This window comes from Brachyhypopomus gauderio, chromosome 19 (assembly GCF_052324685.1).
Source record: "Brachyhypopomus gauderio isolate BG-103 chromosome 19, BGAUD_0.2, whole genome shotgun sequence".
NCBI classification, from domain to species: domain Eukaryota; kingdom Metazoa; phylum Chordata; class Actinopteri; order Gymnotiformes; family Hypopomidae; genus Brachyhypopomus; species Brachyhypopomus gauderio.
In genome coordinates this window covers 15,059,784-15,074,783 of record NC_135229.1, presented here as the reverse complement: position 1 = coordinate 15,074,783, position 15,000 = coordinate 15,059,784, and the positions used below count along the sequence as shown (strand labels likewise).

The 15,000-nt window shown below is 42.5% G+C and overlaps 3 protein-coding genes across 3 annotated transcripts in view; all 3 read right to left on the bottom strand.

The window, feature by feature from the left end:
* Positions 1-7,574, bottom strand: part of LOC143482554 (period circadian protein homolog 2-like) — a 44,087-nt gene extending 36,513 nt beyond the window's left edge. The window contains exons 1-2 of the mRNA XM_076980920.1: positions 7,425-7,574; positions 904-1,327 (exon numbers count right to left, since the gene is read on the bottom strand). Coding sequence (XP_076837035.1) covers positions 904-1,238 — 335 coding nt within the window. The 5' untranslated portion in view covers positions 1,239-1,327; positions 7,425-7,574. The remainder of the gene's footprint in view (positions 1-903; positions 1,328-7,424) is intronic.
* Positions 7,575-9,304: 1,730 nt separating this feature from the next.
* Positions 9,305-12,649, bottom strand: atpv0e2 (ATPase H+ transporting V0 subunit e2). Its single transcript, XM_076982048.1, has 4 exons — positions 12,415-12,649; positions 11,992-12,039; positions 11,232-11,326; positions 9,305-9,813 (listed from the first exon to the last, which is right to left on the bottom strand). Exons 1-3 carry the CDS (start codon positions 12,516-12,518, stop codon positions 11,233-11,235), a joined length of 246 nt encoding a protein of 81 aa, XP_076838163.1. The 5' UTR covers positions 12,519-12,649; the 3' UTR covers positions 9,305-9,813; position 11,232.
* Positions 12,650-14,442: 1,793 nt separating this feature from the next.
* The window catches only part of usp45 (ubiquitin specific peptidase 45), a 51,223-nt gene continuing 50,665 nt past the window's right edge, over positions 14,443-15,000 (bottom strand). The window contains exon 18 of the mRNA XM_076981127.1: positions 14,443-15,000. This exon is cut by the window's right edge and continues 411 nt beyond it. The gene's annotated coding sequence lies outside the window, so the exon portion shown is untranslated.

Sequence of the window (15,000 nt, the reverse complement as noted above, 5' to 3'; positions counted from 1 at the left end):
GGTTTCAAAATTGGCTACTGTTACAGCTTCGCCATATGTCGAGAGTGACTTCTGGTGGTCAAGAAATGCCACTGCAGTAGGTAGTATAATAAACTAAAGTGATATCATCCATTCACATCATAACATTTCTGCATATAATGTAAATACAGTGGACGGTACGTCACCGTTGACTCCAACTGTTAATTTCTGAAGGCACCAAGAAGGCGCTTGCCCAGTACAGCATGCGCATTAGAAACTGTAAGCGGGACTTTATCTCCGCCACAAGCCTGAAGGGGGAGCGCACCGTGAGCGCGCTTCACTGCACTTGACTTTCAACGGAATCTCGAGTGCCAGACGATGACGACTCAAATGACCTATTTAAAGTCTTGGCTCAGATTAGCTAAAGTTAACCTTAGCTATGTTAGAAGCTCTTCAATACGAAACAATTTCCTTTATTTCAGTAAATCTTGCATTTTGCACAATGCTAGCTTAGCTTACTTAGCTACCTCCCTCTTAGGTGACCTGTAGGTAACGTTAGTTAGTTACAAACTTGCTTTTTGGCGTCACGTCGCTTCCTGTTTTGTTAACTAGATTTAGTTAATTTTATTCCATGTATTATTTCAACATTCTGTTGAATGACTAAATTAAACAACGTGGTGTATGTTTAGGTATGTCATTTCATAAAATGTGTCAAGCTGTACCAAAGGTATTTAGTTACATAAGAATGGGCAGGGTTAAATGTTTTTCCACTCTAGAGTCATTGTGAGGTTAATTGCATACCTGTGAGGGTGACTCGGTACAGGTGAAAATCTCTCTAGGTTAAAGTGATGGACTATAGTCCATCACATTCAAGCACTTTGAATGACCGTTGTGTATGAAAGGTGCTATATAAATAAACTTGCCTTGCCTATAGTGAGAACTCACCTGTTGTTGCTACCTGAGGACCCCAAATGACCAGAATCTTTTCCATTTCCATTGGAACTGCCCACAGACTCATTACCATGAGATTCGTTGCCATGGGATTCGTTGCCATGGGACTCCGTTCCACTACCACTGGAGCCATTTCCGCCCATCTCCATGTCCTCATGAAGGGGGGGGTGAGAGCCTGGAGAAAGGGGTGGGTCATGACTGCTGTCACTCCCATCAGAAGCCCCGCCCATATGGTGCAGGTGAGACATGGAGCCGCAGTGGGATTCTGCGTCGTCTTCTTCAGACCCGCCCCCGTATGGGTAGGACTTTGGCTCCGATTCGCCCGACATGGATGATGTCAGGGGTCACAACTCAGGTCACACTCCACCTGCCACAAAGCATCCCTGTGGAAATACAGTTGGTAGGACACAGGATGGATCTGAAAAACAGAAAAAAGCCAGTTACTGGGAGAGTGAAACACAACCAGGCCCTGAAGCCAAAATACAGGAACTGCTTCACATTCACATAGTATGCAAGTGTAATTAGTTCCGCAATATAATCGCACATTTTTGTGAAAGTGACAAAGGAAAAAAAAATGATATAAAAGATAACCGTGTGACAAGTAACAGAATCACTTTATTCATCCTAAAAAAGAATGCAAGTCATATTCAGCAAAACAAAGCCACGTGCTTCTAAAACTGGTTGGAACTTGTTAGCTCAAACAACATCATCTTGTCATCCAGCGCTGAAGGTTGTCAGGTGACCTGCTTTGGGAAACGTATCATCACCATTATCGTGTGCCGTCGAAGCTGAGACCTGACCTGCAGTCTGGGACGGCAGTGGAGGAACGTGGTTGACTCACAGTGCAACGTAAACACTTTTACACACCTCGCACTCAAAAACGTGACCACGAGTGGAGTTTCGAGAAAAACAAATGGTGTTGCTAGGAGACAGACACTCTTCATCCACTTCACTAGAAACAGCCGTTTTACAGAAGCACCTCGCTGCCACGCCCATCACCGGTGACGCTGGTCACAGGGCTACTGCTGGCTGCAGGTCACCGGGACACGGTCCACTCAGCTTGGACACACACAAACGCCCCGACTGCCACTCAAGTGATGAAGTGATGTTTAGTGTCTTCTCATCTAATTCGATTACATAGTGTCATGTTTTAAACAGCTGTGTTATGTGCAATGCTTTAACAGAAATGGAGAAGTGAAGGCAGTAACAGGACCATTACACTCAAACGGAGCTGAAATGGAGAAGTGAAGGCAGTAACAGGACCATTACACTCAAACGGAGCTGAAATGGAGAAGTGAAGGCAGTAACAGGACCATTACACTCAAACGGAGCTGAAATGGAGAAGTGAAGGCAGTAACAGGACCATTACACTCAAACGGAGCTGAAATGGAGAAGTGAAGGCAGTAACAGGACCATTACACTCAAACGGAGCTGAAATGGAGAAGTGAAGGCAGTAACAGGACCATTACACTCAAACGGAGCTGAAATGGAGAAGTGAAGGCAGTAACAGGACCGTTACACTCAAACGGAGCTGAAATGGAGAAGTGAAGGCAGTAACAGGACCATTACACTCAAACGGAGCTGAAATGCTGGTGTGACACAGGAAGTAGCAAGTGTTTGGAGCCACACAATGTATTTCATTACTGTAACACAGCAACGTGTGCACCACAATAAAACCTGATGCAGATGGTGCTTGGAGAACCAGGGTTTTGTTTTTAGATGAGTATTTTTGAAAATATTCCCTCTTCCTCCATAGGGGTCACTAGTTAAGATGCAGTACATTCAACATTAATTAGGTTGTTGAGCCTAGATGATAAAGGATAAAGGACATCTTAACTAGGGTTACGTGTTAGATGCTGCCGGCTAGATTATATCAACGCAGACAACGTGAAGAAGCCCTACAATGCACAAAATCAGCAAAACGCCCTCTGTGAAGGTCCAGATTAGTTTAGCTACCAATTTACTTTCTCCACACTCTCCAACTCAATTTAGCAAACTAGCTCACTGCAAGACAACTGTATTTTTCGGACTACTACACCGGCTCATGCATTGCGGTTGAAAACGTGACCGCTATGTAATAATTAACCCGGCCTGGTATGTGCAGAACGGTACAAGAAATGGAGTCCAGTCCAGCTGAGGGCATATTTACTGAGCATGCCACGAAAACCAGCACCCAAAGTACATACCAGCAAGATCAGAACTTTTTAGAGCAGAGTCAGCAGCTACTCTAGCTAAGGCTGGGCGATATGGAGCAAAAATAATATCTCGATATTTTTAGCTGAATGGCGATATACGATATATATCTCGATATTTTTTCTTCCCAAAAGGTAATAACAAAGAGGCAGTAATAAGTCAAATCTACGTCCCAAATGAGTTGCGCGAAGAAGAGAGGCAGGACAGGCCGGAAGTTGTTAAAAGAGAAACTCAAGTAAATTCACTATTCACAGTGTTGTGCGTCAAAAGAACGCGTTCATTGAACACGCTCATTTTTTCGTGAACGTTGAACTGAACGAAACACATTTTTTAATAACTTGAACGTGAATTAGTTCACATTATGTGTCATGAACGGTAGACATCACTGTAAATGAACGTTGGAATTTGTTTCCATTGAAAACTGAGTGACATCTGTTTTCTCTTTTGAAACGCAACGTGAGAAATTTCCTCCCTCCTGTATTCTCGCTGGTGCCACTTAAATCATGCATCGCCAGACAGAAATGGTTTTGACGTTGTGTGCGCAATGCATTGTGGGCAACGTAGTGTCCGCATGAGAATAGTTAACATACTGGCTAGTTAATAACATACTGGCTTCCACACGACGTTACCCGTGATGAATTGCAGCAGAGCGGGGTAGGCATAGCACGTATTAGAACGTATAGTGATTTCTAGCTTGTACTTGTCACGTCTGGCTCTGCCCCCTTCTAGTCTCGTTGTTTTTATGTTTTCCTTGTTCTTGTTACGCCCCTCTGTTTCAGCTGTTCCGTGTTAGCTCGTCTTAGTTTTACAAGTGTGTGTGTGTGTGTGTGTGTGTTGCCTATGTCCAGTCTATACCTTGAGGGATCATTGTCGTTTCTTTATCTCCTAGTTGGTGTGTATATATAGCCTATGTCCAGACTATACCTTCGGGGATCATTGTCGTTTCTTTATTTCCTAGTTGGGTGTGCACGGTATTCACGCCTTATCTGTGATTCGTGGTTTTGATTAGCTTCGTGTTTGTGTATGGTTAAAGTCTCTGTTCCATTTTCAGGTTCGTTGTGCTTTAGGTTTTCAGTTCATGTTTGGTCTCCGTGTTCTCTAACGTGATATCGTGCCTGGCAATACATGTATGTTCTGTTAGACTTCATGTTCATGTATGACCGTTACTTGTTTCTCGTGTGTTTGTTCATGTCAGTGTATGTAACAATTAGTTGTACTCTTGTTTGGTCTAGTTTTGTGCTCTTGTCATTTCCGCTGCCTTTTAGTGTATTAAGCGTTAGTTCTCTATTCATCATGCCACGTCATTCGCGGTCCACTCGCGTGTCGTCTGCAAATGTAAGATGTGAAATAAAATCTAATGAGATTGTACTATCTACTTCATTTGTGTCCGGCCCTTGATTGCGCAACAGCCAAATCGTGAAAAAAGTATGTGAATATCTCACGAAAAAAAGTCAAATGAACTGAACTTTGAACTAGTTCATAATTAAAATTGTGAACTTTGAACGTGAACTGTTCATGAAATACTTCCACACTACTGATGTAGCTCCTCGTTTAGGAACTAAATCATTCACAGTGTGAGCACTGCTGCTCTCTCCGCTGTTGGCTATGTTTATTTTGCGCGCTGCACGCACAACCTGCGTCCTTGCGTCATAATGTCGCGATATAGCGAAATCCTATCGAATAAAGAAATGTACCGGTATTTTTGTGAACGATATTATATCACCCACCCCTAACTCTAGCTAGATTCTGTCCTCCGATCAGACTAATGCATGAGGTCTCCTGGAGACAAACTCCCAACCTCATGCACATAACCCTCATTTAGAATTTATGGCTGTGTTCATATTACAGTCAAATTGTTTAATTCTGATTTTTTTGCTCAGATAGTTCACAATTATAACTGCAAATTACCTGTAACTGTCTGGAAGTTGAAGACATCTGTCCTCTGAAATGACACTTGCACGCATTGAGATGGTTTTGTACAAGTCACCTGTGTCACCACTGAAAAAACAATTATGAAATGACTCACGGCATTAAAACCACAATATGGAGGTACTAGATGCTCAAGAATGTATTTAGTTTTGCACTGGAGGACAAGAAAAGGTTTGTCAGCTGTACGTGACCAGGTGGTAAAGAAGGTGGTAAAGAAGACAGACAGCCCAAGACCCTGTTTATACCTGGTCATTTCATGGGTCTTGAGAATCAGGATTATACCCAGACACAAGCAAATACATGTAAATGCACCCAAGATTCACTCGAACCATTTCAGGAGGTGATCCGAGACATTTTTTAGCCAGATGTTGTTGTGGATCCAAGATGCATTTGACAACATGCTCAATATCTTACATCACAATGCACGTGACTACCGTGTCCTGAGATTATCAGTGAGGATGACAGATTAGGTCTGGGATGAAACTAAATGCTTATTAGCCATTTGAACTGACACTGCTATGCAGAAATAAAACTAGAAGCAACCCACCGAAATGGATCAACGTTCAAAGAAATCTCAAAAGAAACCACTTGCATATTGCAGGACGTGTAGCAAATCAGATTTCAAACTGACTGCACTTTAGATGCAATGCATATGTGTGAAGAATCTTTCCTTTACTACTGCTGTCTCAACTCCTCCCCATTACTAATACCCAATATAACAACATGCCCCCCTGATCTGTCTTAGCCCGTGGCACCTAATTCTTGAAAGAATTCTAACTCTTAGACAAAGGCCTTTGGCATTTGTAGAATGGGATGAGGAGTGGACAACTGAGATGAATTGGGCCAAGACTTCATCAGCAGACAAAGAATCAGGATAAACAGCCTTGTTAGGGGGTAGAGAGGAACAGGAGACACTCGGTCCACAGAGCAGGAAAGCCCTCAAGACAGATTTACCGCCATCATATAATCTCCTGTTCTACTGCGAGACAATTGATATTAGCTTCATTTTATTACGATTTTATGCAAATTATCAGATTCTGCACAATACGTTTTATCAAATACAACCATCAGAAAGGCAGTCTTGCACAACACTGCTTAAAGGAGCTGGAAAGATACTAGATTCATTGGACAATGCAGGAATATAATTAGTGGCTTGGCACAAAACCATTATGCAAAGTCACATGGGAAGTGTAGTTCAGAGGACCTGACCGCGTGTCTGACTGCCTTATATAAAGACGCATCATATTTCACAACACCTCAGACATGGAACTGGTAATACATGTTCCCTGATGCACTTTAGGGAGCTTAGATAACACTTCAAAGTGGGCCAATGCAACAGCACATTTAAGGCAAGTAAACAAAACCAAACACTAAAACAGCACTGCCAGTCAAAACATGGAGGAACTTCTATATTCTTCTTGGAAGAGTTTGCAGCGTCTCGCAACATTAAGAGGCAGATTCAGAAGGAGAAACAAAAACGATTTCCACACTATTGGAAAATACACATACAGATACACACTGTTACACATACAGATACAGCTATTAAATAAAGGTTTGCATACGGATCAGAGGATTCTATACAATTATTAAAATGACTCAAGCTCCTCAAGCTCCATGTAACCACATCACCATCATGGTGAGCTGAGATGAGGGAGGTGTGTTAGAGCAGATCTCTCTCATGCTGGTCTACAGGGCTACAGGTCTACAGGTCTGCAGGGCTACAGGTCTGCACTACCAGAGTCTCATTCTGATCAGGCCTTTGCCCCAGGACATGGGGGGTTCCTTGTTTAGTGGAATGAACATCTTAATTAGTCCTGCCATTGTCTTAGATTAGCACTTACATTTAGGGCCGTTACAAACGCTCCTATCCACAGAGACTGACAGAAGTCTTTAAGTACACTTGTGTGTACAGACTCCCCAGATCATTAATCATTGCTCTCATGTTCCTCTACGCCCTCGTCCTAATTAAATCATTCATAAACAAACAAATAAATAAATAAACTAACAAAAACGACTATTTTTGTTAAGACTTTTGTCTGTAGTAAGTAATAAGGGAAGCAGTCCTGCTCAGATGGACGAACCCACCCGAGTCCTGAAGCTCACACGTTGACCCGCTATGCCCTGCACGGTACACTGACACAGTTATGTAAAAGACCAGCTACATCAAAGCTCACGCACCACGCGCGTGTCCGCTCGCGCACCTGCGTCAGTAACAGTCCCCACGCGCGACACAACACGCGCACACGTCACCACGGTAACCATAACGTCGCCGTTACACTTTCAGATCGGTTATTTTGTAACGATCGGGGAAGTCTGCGCATGCGCAGTGCCCGTCATGTTATGCAACATATTTCTGGCGTTTAACAAAGATAAAAAGTAATTTAAGTACAAACCTGAGCTGCGCTATTAATCCAGCACGTTCCAGCCAAGGCGGAGGGAGGTGAGGTTTTATTCTCTCACCCCCGCGGATGGATTATGGAGTGAAAACCCCGGTACGACGTGAGATGTTGGGCTCCGCCACCGGCTCTGGCGCGCGCTGCCCTACTGCCAAACCCAGCCACGCACGCGCTGACCTCCATTTGGGCTCCTCCCCGTCTCTCGCTCATTGGCTGAAACGCGGCGGTTTCCATGGTAAACACTACGGATGACGTAAATGGCCGCTCATTGGTCCGAGGCTCCGTCAGTCTCTTTATATAAATCGTCACACGGCCGCACGTGGGACTCCATGTTGCAGCTGCCGCGCGAGCGACACGGCAGACGTTCGAATCAGCGGAACCGGTCCTGTCACGCGCTTATAAACTCTAAAGTGTTTTATCAGTAAAATAAAGAAGTGCGCACAACACATTTGAGATCGTACGTGCGTGTTCGCCTACAGGCAACTAGTTACACTGTCACCCTCGCGGTTGTTGCAAAAGTTTTATGGTTAAAATGACAACTCAAACGACTCCACCATTCGCTGCTTTTGGTACCGATACTCACCTGGACTGATTTGTCGGCAAAACAGCGGAGCATTTATTTATTTATTTGGAAGCAATCGCGGCGTGATGGAGTGAATCACTGGGTTGTGTAACGGCGAGCGGGTGCAGAGGGGCGTGCACGCGCAGAGCGCGTCCTACTGTGTAAGCACTGGCTGGTGTAGAAAGCGCATCATATTGAATTCTATTACGTAATTTACAAAGTTAATCTTACACGACTGAGGTCATTAAGAAACCCACAATGTGTGCACTGGCGTTAAACGCAGCCAAGTGTAATAACCTGCTGACCGAGATACCGTAACTGTAGTAGGATGAACGTAGTCTAGTACAGAGGGGCACATTCCAGGTTCAGAAAGTAAAAGTCCTCACCAAGATTTTGATCAGGCTTCCTGGATTGTGTTGATTCCACTAATTTTACCTGGATTGCACTAATCAGAAATGAGTTTTACTTTCTGACCCTGGAATGTGCACCTCTGGTCTCGTACAACATAATAAATGTTTACAGAATCTGGCTGTAAGATATTCCACCTCGCTCTTGCAGCAACACAGCCAGGGGAGGATTTGAGCTAACTCGCTTGAAGTGACCAACCAGACTGTCCATTACAAGAAGAGATAAAGGTCCTTACAAATGAACTATTTTCAATTACAATGTTATCAAGCTAATAAATCCTGCTTTGTGTATCAGCTATTTGATTTGCCATTTCTACATTTGAGACAGAACAAAAGGGGGAAAATTATACATTATTAGCTGTTCTTCCAAGGTCCACCTGGGACGAACAGCAAATATTAGCCATGACTTTATTATCAGTTAAGGGTTTCTGCAACATCAGGGCAAGGACACAGTTGCATAACATTCTTCACTCAAAAGTAATTTCCATGGAGACCATAAAGTGCAACAGTGATGCCAATTAAATTCCTCTGATGACAGTTGGGTCAAAGGTCAGATTCCAAACTCAGAAAACAGGCCGACAGGGATAAGGAACACGGAGAGCAGGTTTTCATCAGAACATGAAGAGCAGGTCTTAATCAAAACACGGAGAGCAGGTCTTCATCAGAACACGGAGAGCAGGTCTTCATCAGAACAGGTCAACAAAACAGCAATCAGGGCCAATGAGGTCAATGAGGATCTCCATGGAAGCAAAGAGGTCACAACAAAGCTGAGGGAGTAGATGGGTGAAAACCCCATCCTGGTAAAGACATGTGCTGCTCAGGACAGTTCTGGTCAACAATGCCTGCATGGCCAGAGGAGTTTATTAAGATTAAACTAATGAAATGATGGCAACTGAATGAGCCTCATGTGTTTGGCAAGAACTCCTTTAAAACCAATTTTAATACTCCAGCATTACTGCATTAACTCACAACTCTACACACAATATTGTGATATTTAACAGGTTTACAGCTCACACATGACACTCAACATAAACCCATGGAAAGACATAACAGATAAAAATAAATAATCTAATAAATAAACACATTACACAAAAATTCATTCCAAAAGCACTGACATCACTCAAATTAAGATAATGTTGGTCACAAATGAAGCAAATATCAACCTTTGACATCACCTTCACAAGCTGTTGTGATTGCACACAAAATGATCTACATCATGAAATTGTCAATATCATATGTACATTATTAAGGAGATATATACATATATAATTTCTGTTTTTTATACTAGGTAACGTAAAATAAAGAGTTCTCTAAAATAAAGACAAGATTAGCATAACAGCAAAAGCTAAAGGTCACTGGTTTTCAGGGAATATTCCATTGTCAGTGATGTAGACAGAAGGTGGCTCAATCAAAAGACCTGTGTATACAGGAGCAGAATGGCATAAAGATGGAGGAGAGAGAGAGAGAGAGAGAGAGAGAGAGAGAGAGAGAGAGAGGGAGCAAGAAAGACAGAACATTGATCACAAGGTGCAATGCACATTTCAGATCACTGCTGTACCTGTTCTATTAGCAGTGCATGTTTAATGTAACATCACAGACTTCTGGTAGTACACTCACCAGCCACTTTATTAGGTACACCTGTTCAACTGCTCATTAACACAAATTACGAATCAGCCAATCACATGGCAGCAACTCAATGCATTTAGACATGTAGACATGGCCAAGACAATATGCTGCAGTTCAAACCAAGCATCAGAATGGAGAAGAAAGGTGATTTAAGTATTTAAGTGATTTTGAATGTGGCATGGCTGTTGGTGGCAGACAGGCTGGTCTGAGTATTTCAGAATCTGCTGATCTACTGGGATTTTCACACACAAACATCTCTAGGATTTACTGAGAATGGTCCGAAAAAGAGAACATATCCAGTGATTAGCAGTTCTGTGGGTGCAAATGCTTTGTTGATGCCAGAGGTCAGAGGAGAATGGCCAGACTGGTTCAAGCTGATAGAACGGCAACAGTAACTCAAATAACCAGTCGTTACAACCGAGACATGCAGAAGAGCATCTCTGAACACACAACACGTCAAACCTTGAGGTGGATGGGCTACAGCAGCAGAAGACCACACCAGGTGTCACTCCTGTCAGCTAAGAACAGGAAACTGAGGCTACAGTTCACACAGACTCACCAAAATTGGACAATAGAAAATTTGAAATAACGGTGACCTGGTCTGACGAGTCTCAATCTCTGCTGTGACATTCGGATGGTAATCAACAACATGAAAGCATGGATCCATCCTGTTGTGTATCAACGTTTCAGGCTGGTGGTGGTGGTGCAATGGTGTAGGGGATATTTTCCTGGCACACTTTGGGCCCATTAGTACCAGTTGAGCATTGTGTCAACACCACAGCCTACCTGAGTATTGTTGCTGAACATGTCCATCCCTTCATGACCACAGTGTACTCAGAGTACACAGTGAGTTTCTTGAACATGACAATGAGTTCACTGTACTCGAATGGCCTCCACAGTCACCAGATCTCAATCCAATAGAGCACCTTTGAGATGTGGTGGAACGGGAGATTCACATCATGGATGTGCAGCTGACAAATCTGCAGCAACTGTGTGATGTTATCATGTCAATATGGACCAGACTCTCTGAGGAATGTTTCCAGTAATTTGTTGAATGCCATGAATGATTAAGGCAGTTCTGAAGGCAAAAGGGGGTCCAACCCAGTACTAGCAAGGTGTACCTAATAAAGTGGCCTGTGTATTTTAGTTAACACTCTTACGAAACAATAATTGCATCTCAGCTGCTGACGCCAGTCTAGGGCAGCTTACCTTATTCCCAGTAATAACGCAAATACCAGATGGTCTCGTTCTTCAGCTGTGGTCCAAACAGAGGGTTGGCCTGGGACAATATGGCTACCAACCAGCTGAGAATAAACGCAGGAACATTTTGAGTCAACCAATTTCTTTCATTTGATAAAACACCGTTACTGACTAATCTGAACTCTTTGAACATGGCATTTTCCTAACCTCAGATTTTCTTCTTAAATTACTTAACAACAGCAGGCAAAATTCATCCTGAGGTTTTGCTCAGGGCTTTGTGGACGGCTCCATTCACACAGAGTGACCTCTTTCAATTACAGTCTGTAGACAGCCACTAACATATTCATCATTTACATTAGACCATTGTGTTTTCAGTGTTTGGCACACATCTAGAGGTAAACGTACATGTGCTCACTGTGATTCAAACCTTGTTGCTACCTTGTTCAACCTGATCTACCAGGTGAGCTACTGCTACAGTACTGCATAAAGCAGAGAGGGAGCAGTGTTAGCCCCAAAATACACCACCCAAAGGAGGAACTCCTACTGTACATTTACAGTACAGCAGTTTCCTTATGAAGTGGTTGGTGAATTCATGCCTACACATTGCTACATAGACGGCTAAAGATGCAGTTAGCCAGCGCTTATCTTCCAATATCGTTTAGCACTAAAAGAATATGGTTAAATTTTGCATAATTTACATGCAGATAAAAACACATTAATGTACATTTAATGTAGACGGTGTCATTGTGTGATGTTTCAATGTACTTACAATAAGTAGCAACACACCGCTGTCAACACCAGGCTGGTAATGATGACACTGAAAATACAAGAGATCAGCAGTCCGTTTAGATCCAATCATCCCATTACACTGCAGCACAATGTAATATATTAACTACCATAACCTGACGTGCCAATCTAACCTGATCATTTTTTTAAATATTCAAGACATCCTCGAATTTCCCTAATATCGCATCCATAAGGTGACATGGAGGGAGCATCAGTACCTAAAGAACCCGACCGGGCCTTCGCTCATTTAAATACAATCATACATGAACATTTAGGATGAATAAGGTATCATTAATTGACACATTACCGATACACACCTAGAGTGTGTACGATATGTAGGCTAATACGCCTGGATGATTATTCTAAGCCCTCCGTTATTCTAGCGGCTCCGCGGTTCTGAACGCACCCTCGGTTCGGTCCTTTCGGCACTAAGAACGGAGCGACGACCCCCACCAGTCCCCACAGGACCGTGAAGCAGATCATGGGTAACGCTAGCGAGTGCGACACCATCGTAGATTCAGCGCTATTTCTACACCTCAGCTAAATATACAGATAGAAGACGAATATCAGCGATTTACAACTGCTGCGCAAACTCGAGGGATGTACCGCATATAAACGCGCTGTGCGCGGAACCGTCCCGGATTGGACTAGAGCCCTCCCCAAACCTCATCTGATTGGTCAGACAACGCCGTCAATCACAGCACTAGCCTTACGTTCAAGAGGTACGGGAGCTGCTTGTTTATGTTAGATTTAAAAAAAACATTAATTTTGAAACATTCGTTTGAAAGCTGTCAAATAAATACATTGATTAATAAGCTATCTAACCAACATCCAATATTCGTCTATCATTGTACGGGTTCCAATTTGTACGCGATTATAATCAATAAAAGCATTGTATGCTTTCCTTTAAAGCATTTTGCATATACAAATTTAATTACATCTGTATATAAATCCACCTAATAGTATTACCAATCACAAGAAGGCCATTTAGGGTAATTTGAAAACATGTTTTATTGCTCTTTGTAAAACACCTAAGGTGTATTAGCTACAGTTTCGCATATATACAGGAAGTGACGTGTTCTGACGCGGACGCTAAAAAAGGAAAATGCTTGACGTCATAGATTGCGTTCAAAGAGGCGGAGAAATGTCAACATAGCGTTAAAACAATACAGTACTGAAAAACACGAGTACGATTGTTAACCTGACAAAGTTAGTGTTTAGGTGTTCCTGATGCTAATACTGGACACATGTTGTTTAGCAATTTACATGCATCCCATAGTTTAGTCTACACATTTAATTCAACAAATCATCATAATTAATAATCCCTTCTTGAGTTTAAAACAGGAGTTTAAACGCAGAGGAAATGATAGAAATACACAGTACAGAAGCAGGCCTGGGAAAAACTGCAAATTTTTACAGGTTAGATACAGCAATTGAAAGACAAACAGTGCAATTCAGTAGCTACCCAGAACTGGGATTCAGTACAAGGTATTATATATTTAGTAGCTGACATTAAAAATACTCAAATATTGCTCTCATATTCATAATTTACAAATGGGGATTACTTTGATTAAAATAGTTATAATCATTCTACTCGTTTAATCACGTGCTTTGACACTTCTTCACCAGTAGATGTCAGTAGTGGTTCATTCACGAGTTCGCTACCGTCACGCGACAGCGCGTCACCGCAGCAGCTTAATCCGACGCGGCACTTTAAAAACAGAGTAAAAATAATCTCGGTGTGACCATCATAACATGGACCCGGTGGAATATGGCTTCTTGTAGCATATGGTATTTGATCAACGGGGAAACACTCCTCGCCCCTAAATTGTAAACGATTCGTCCCTATTTTTGACAAAACACGGATTCCTGTTATAATGTCTAAAGAATGACAAATAATTATATAACTATATATATATATATATATATATATATATATATATATATATATATATATATATATATATTACATTTGCCACTGTTTGAGTTGCGCGTGTCCTGTGAGCGCTTGAACATGGTGTGATTTCTTCATGGTAGATTATTAATGCTGCACTACACATCCAGCAGGTTGTTGCTCAGGGCAAAACTCCTCATGTCCCCGCGTCAGAGGCGCCTCCACCCACATCGTTAATCCACATTAAATCATCTCCTGTTCTCCAACACCCGGTCCCTCCACCAACAGCCCCTCCTGTGGGCGTCGTGACACTCCACCGCGATGCCCTGGTGAGTTGAGCTGGATGAGGCGGGCGGAGGACGGGATGGTTTCGGACGTTGGCCTTTCAGACGCCCGCACACCACCTCCTCCACCAGCTGTGGGCGTTGGCGTGGATTGAAGATACCACCTTCCATGACTTAAGGGCAAGATGAATAATATATGTAAAATTAAAGGGCAAAGTGCGTGGGCGCTCAGCAACGTGAGACGTTAAACATAATGCGCAAGATATGTGTATTTAATATAAAGTACGAACATTTATGCATAACCATTATTGTATTTTAGCATGATCTATGTTATTAATAATCAGGCATGCAAACCCATTCCTGACTGCAGTAGGTACTCAACATCAACAATAATAAACCGGTTGGGGATTATTGTTCTGTATCAGTAGCTTTAAAATAACATTCATGATATTTACAACTGCGACACCTACCAACCGATTGTATGATGGTTACACCCAAAAGGTTAATGAGATGAATGATGCAATAAACAGATGAAAACAGAAATGAAAGGAAAAATAACCATAGCATTTATTGTTTGGGAACCTGGGGACCTCATGTAGAATTTACTCATATTATTTAGACTGGTGAGACACATTTGCGCTGATAACACTTGTCCGAGTGCCTGTGTGTTTGGTCTTCAGCACACCGGAGGAAACCAGGTCACCCACGTGAGCTCAGCACGCTGGGCTGACTACTCACAGCAAAAACCTCTCAAAGTCTTTTGGCACATTCCATAGTCTTCATTGTCATATAGTCTTTGGCAGTCTTTTTATCC

Coding starts and splice junctions, on each gene's coding strand:
- atpv0e2 (XM_076982048.1), bottom strand. CDS start 12,518: ATGGTGTCGCACTCGCTAGCGTTACCCATGATCTGCTTCACGGTCCTG. Junction 12,040..12,414: donor CCGAAAGGACCGAACCGAGG/GTGCGTTCAGAA, acceptor TTGTATTTTCAG/TGTCATCATTACCAGCCTGG. Junction 11,327..11,991: donor GCGGTGTGTTGCTACTTATT/GTAAGTACATTG, acceptor GTTTATTCTCAG/CTGGTTGGTAGCCATATTGT.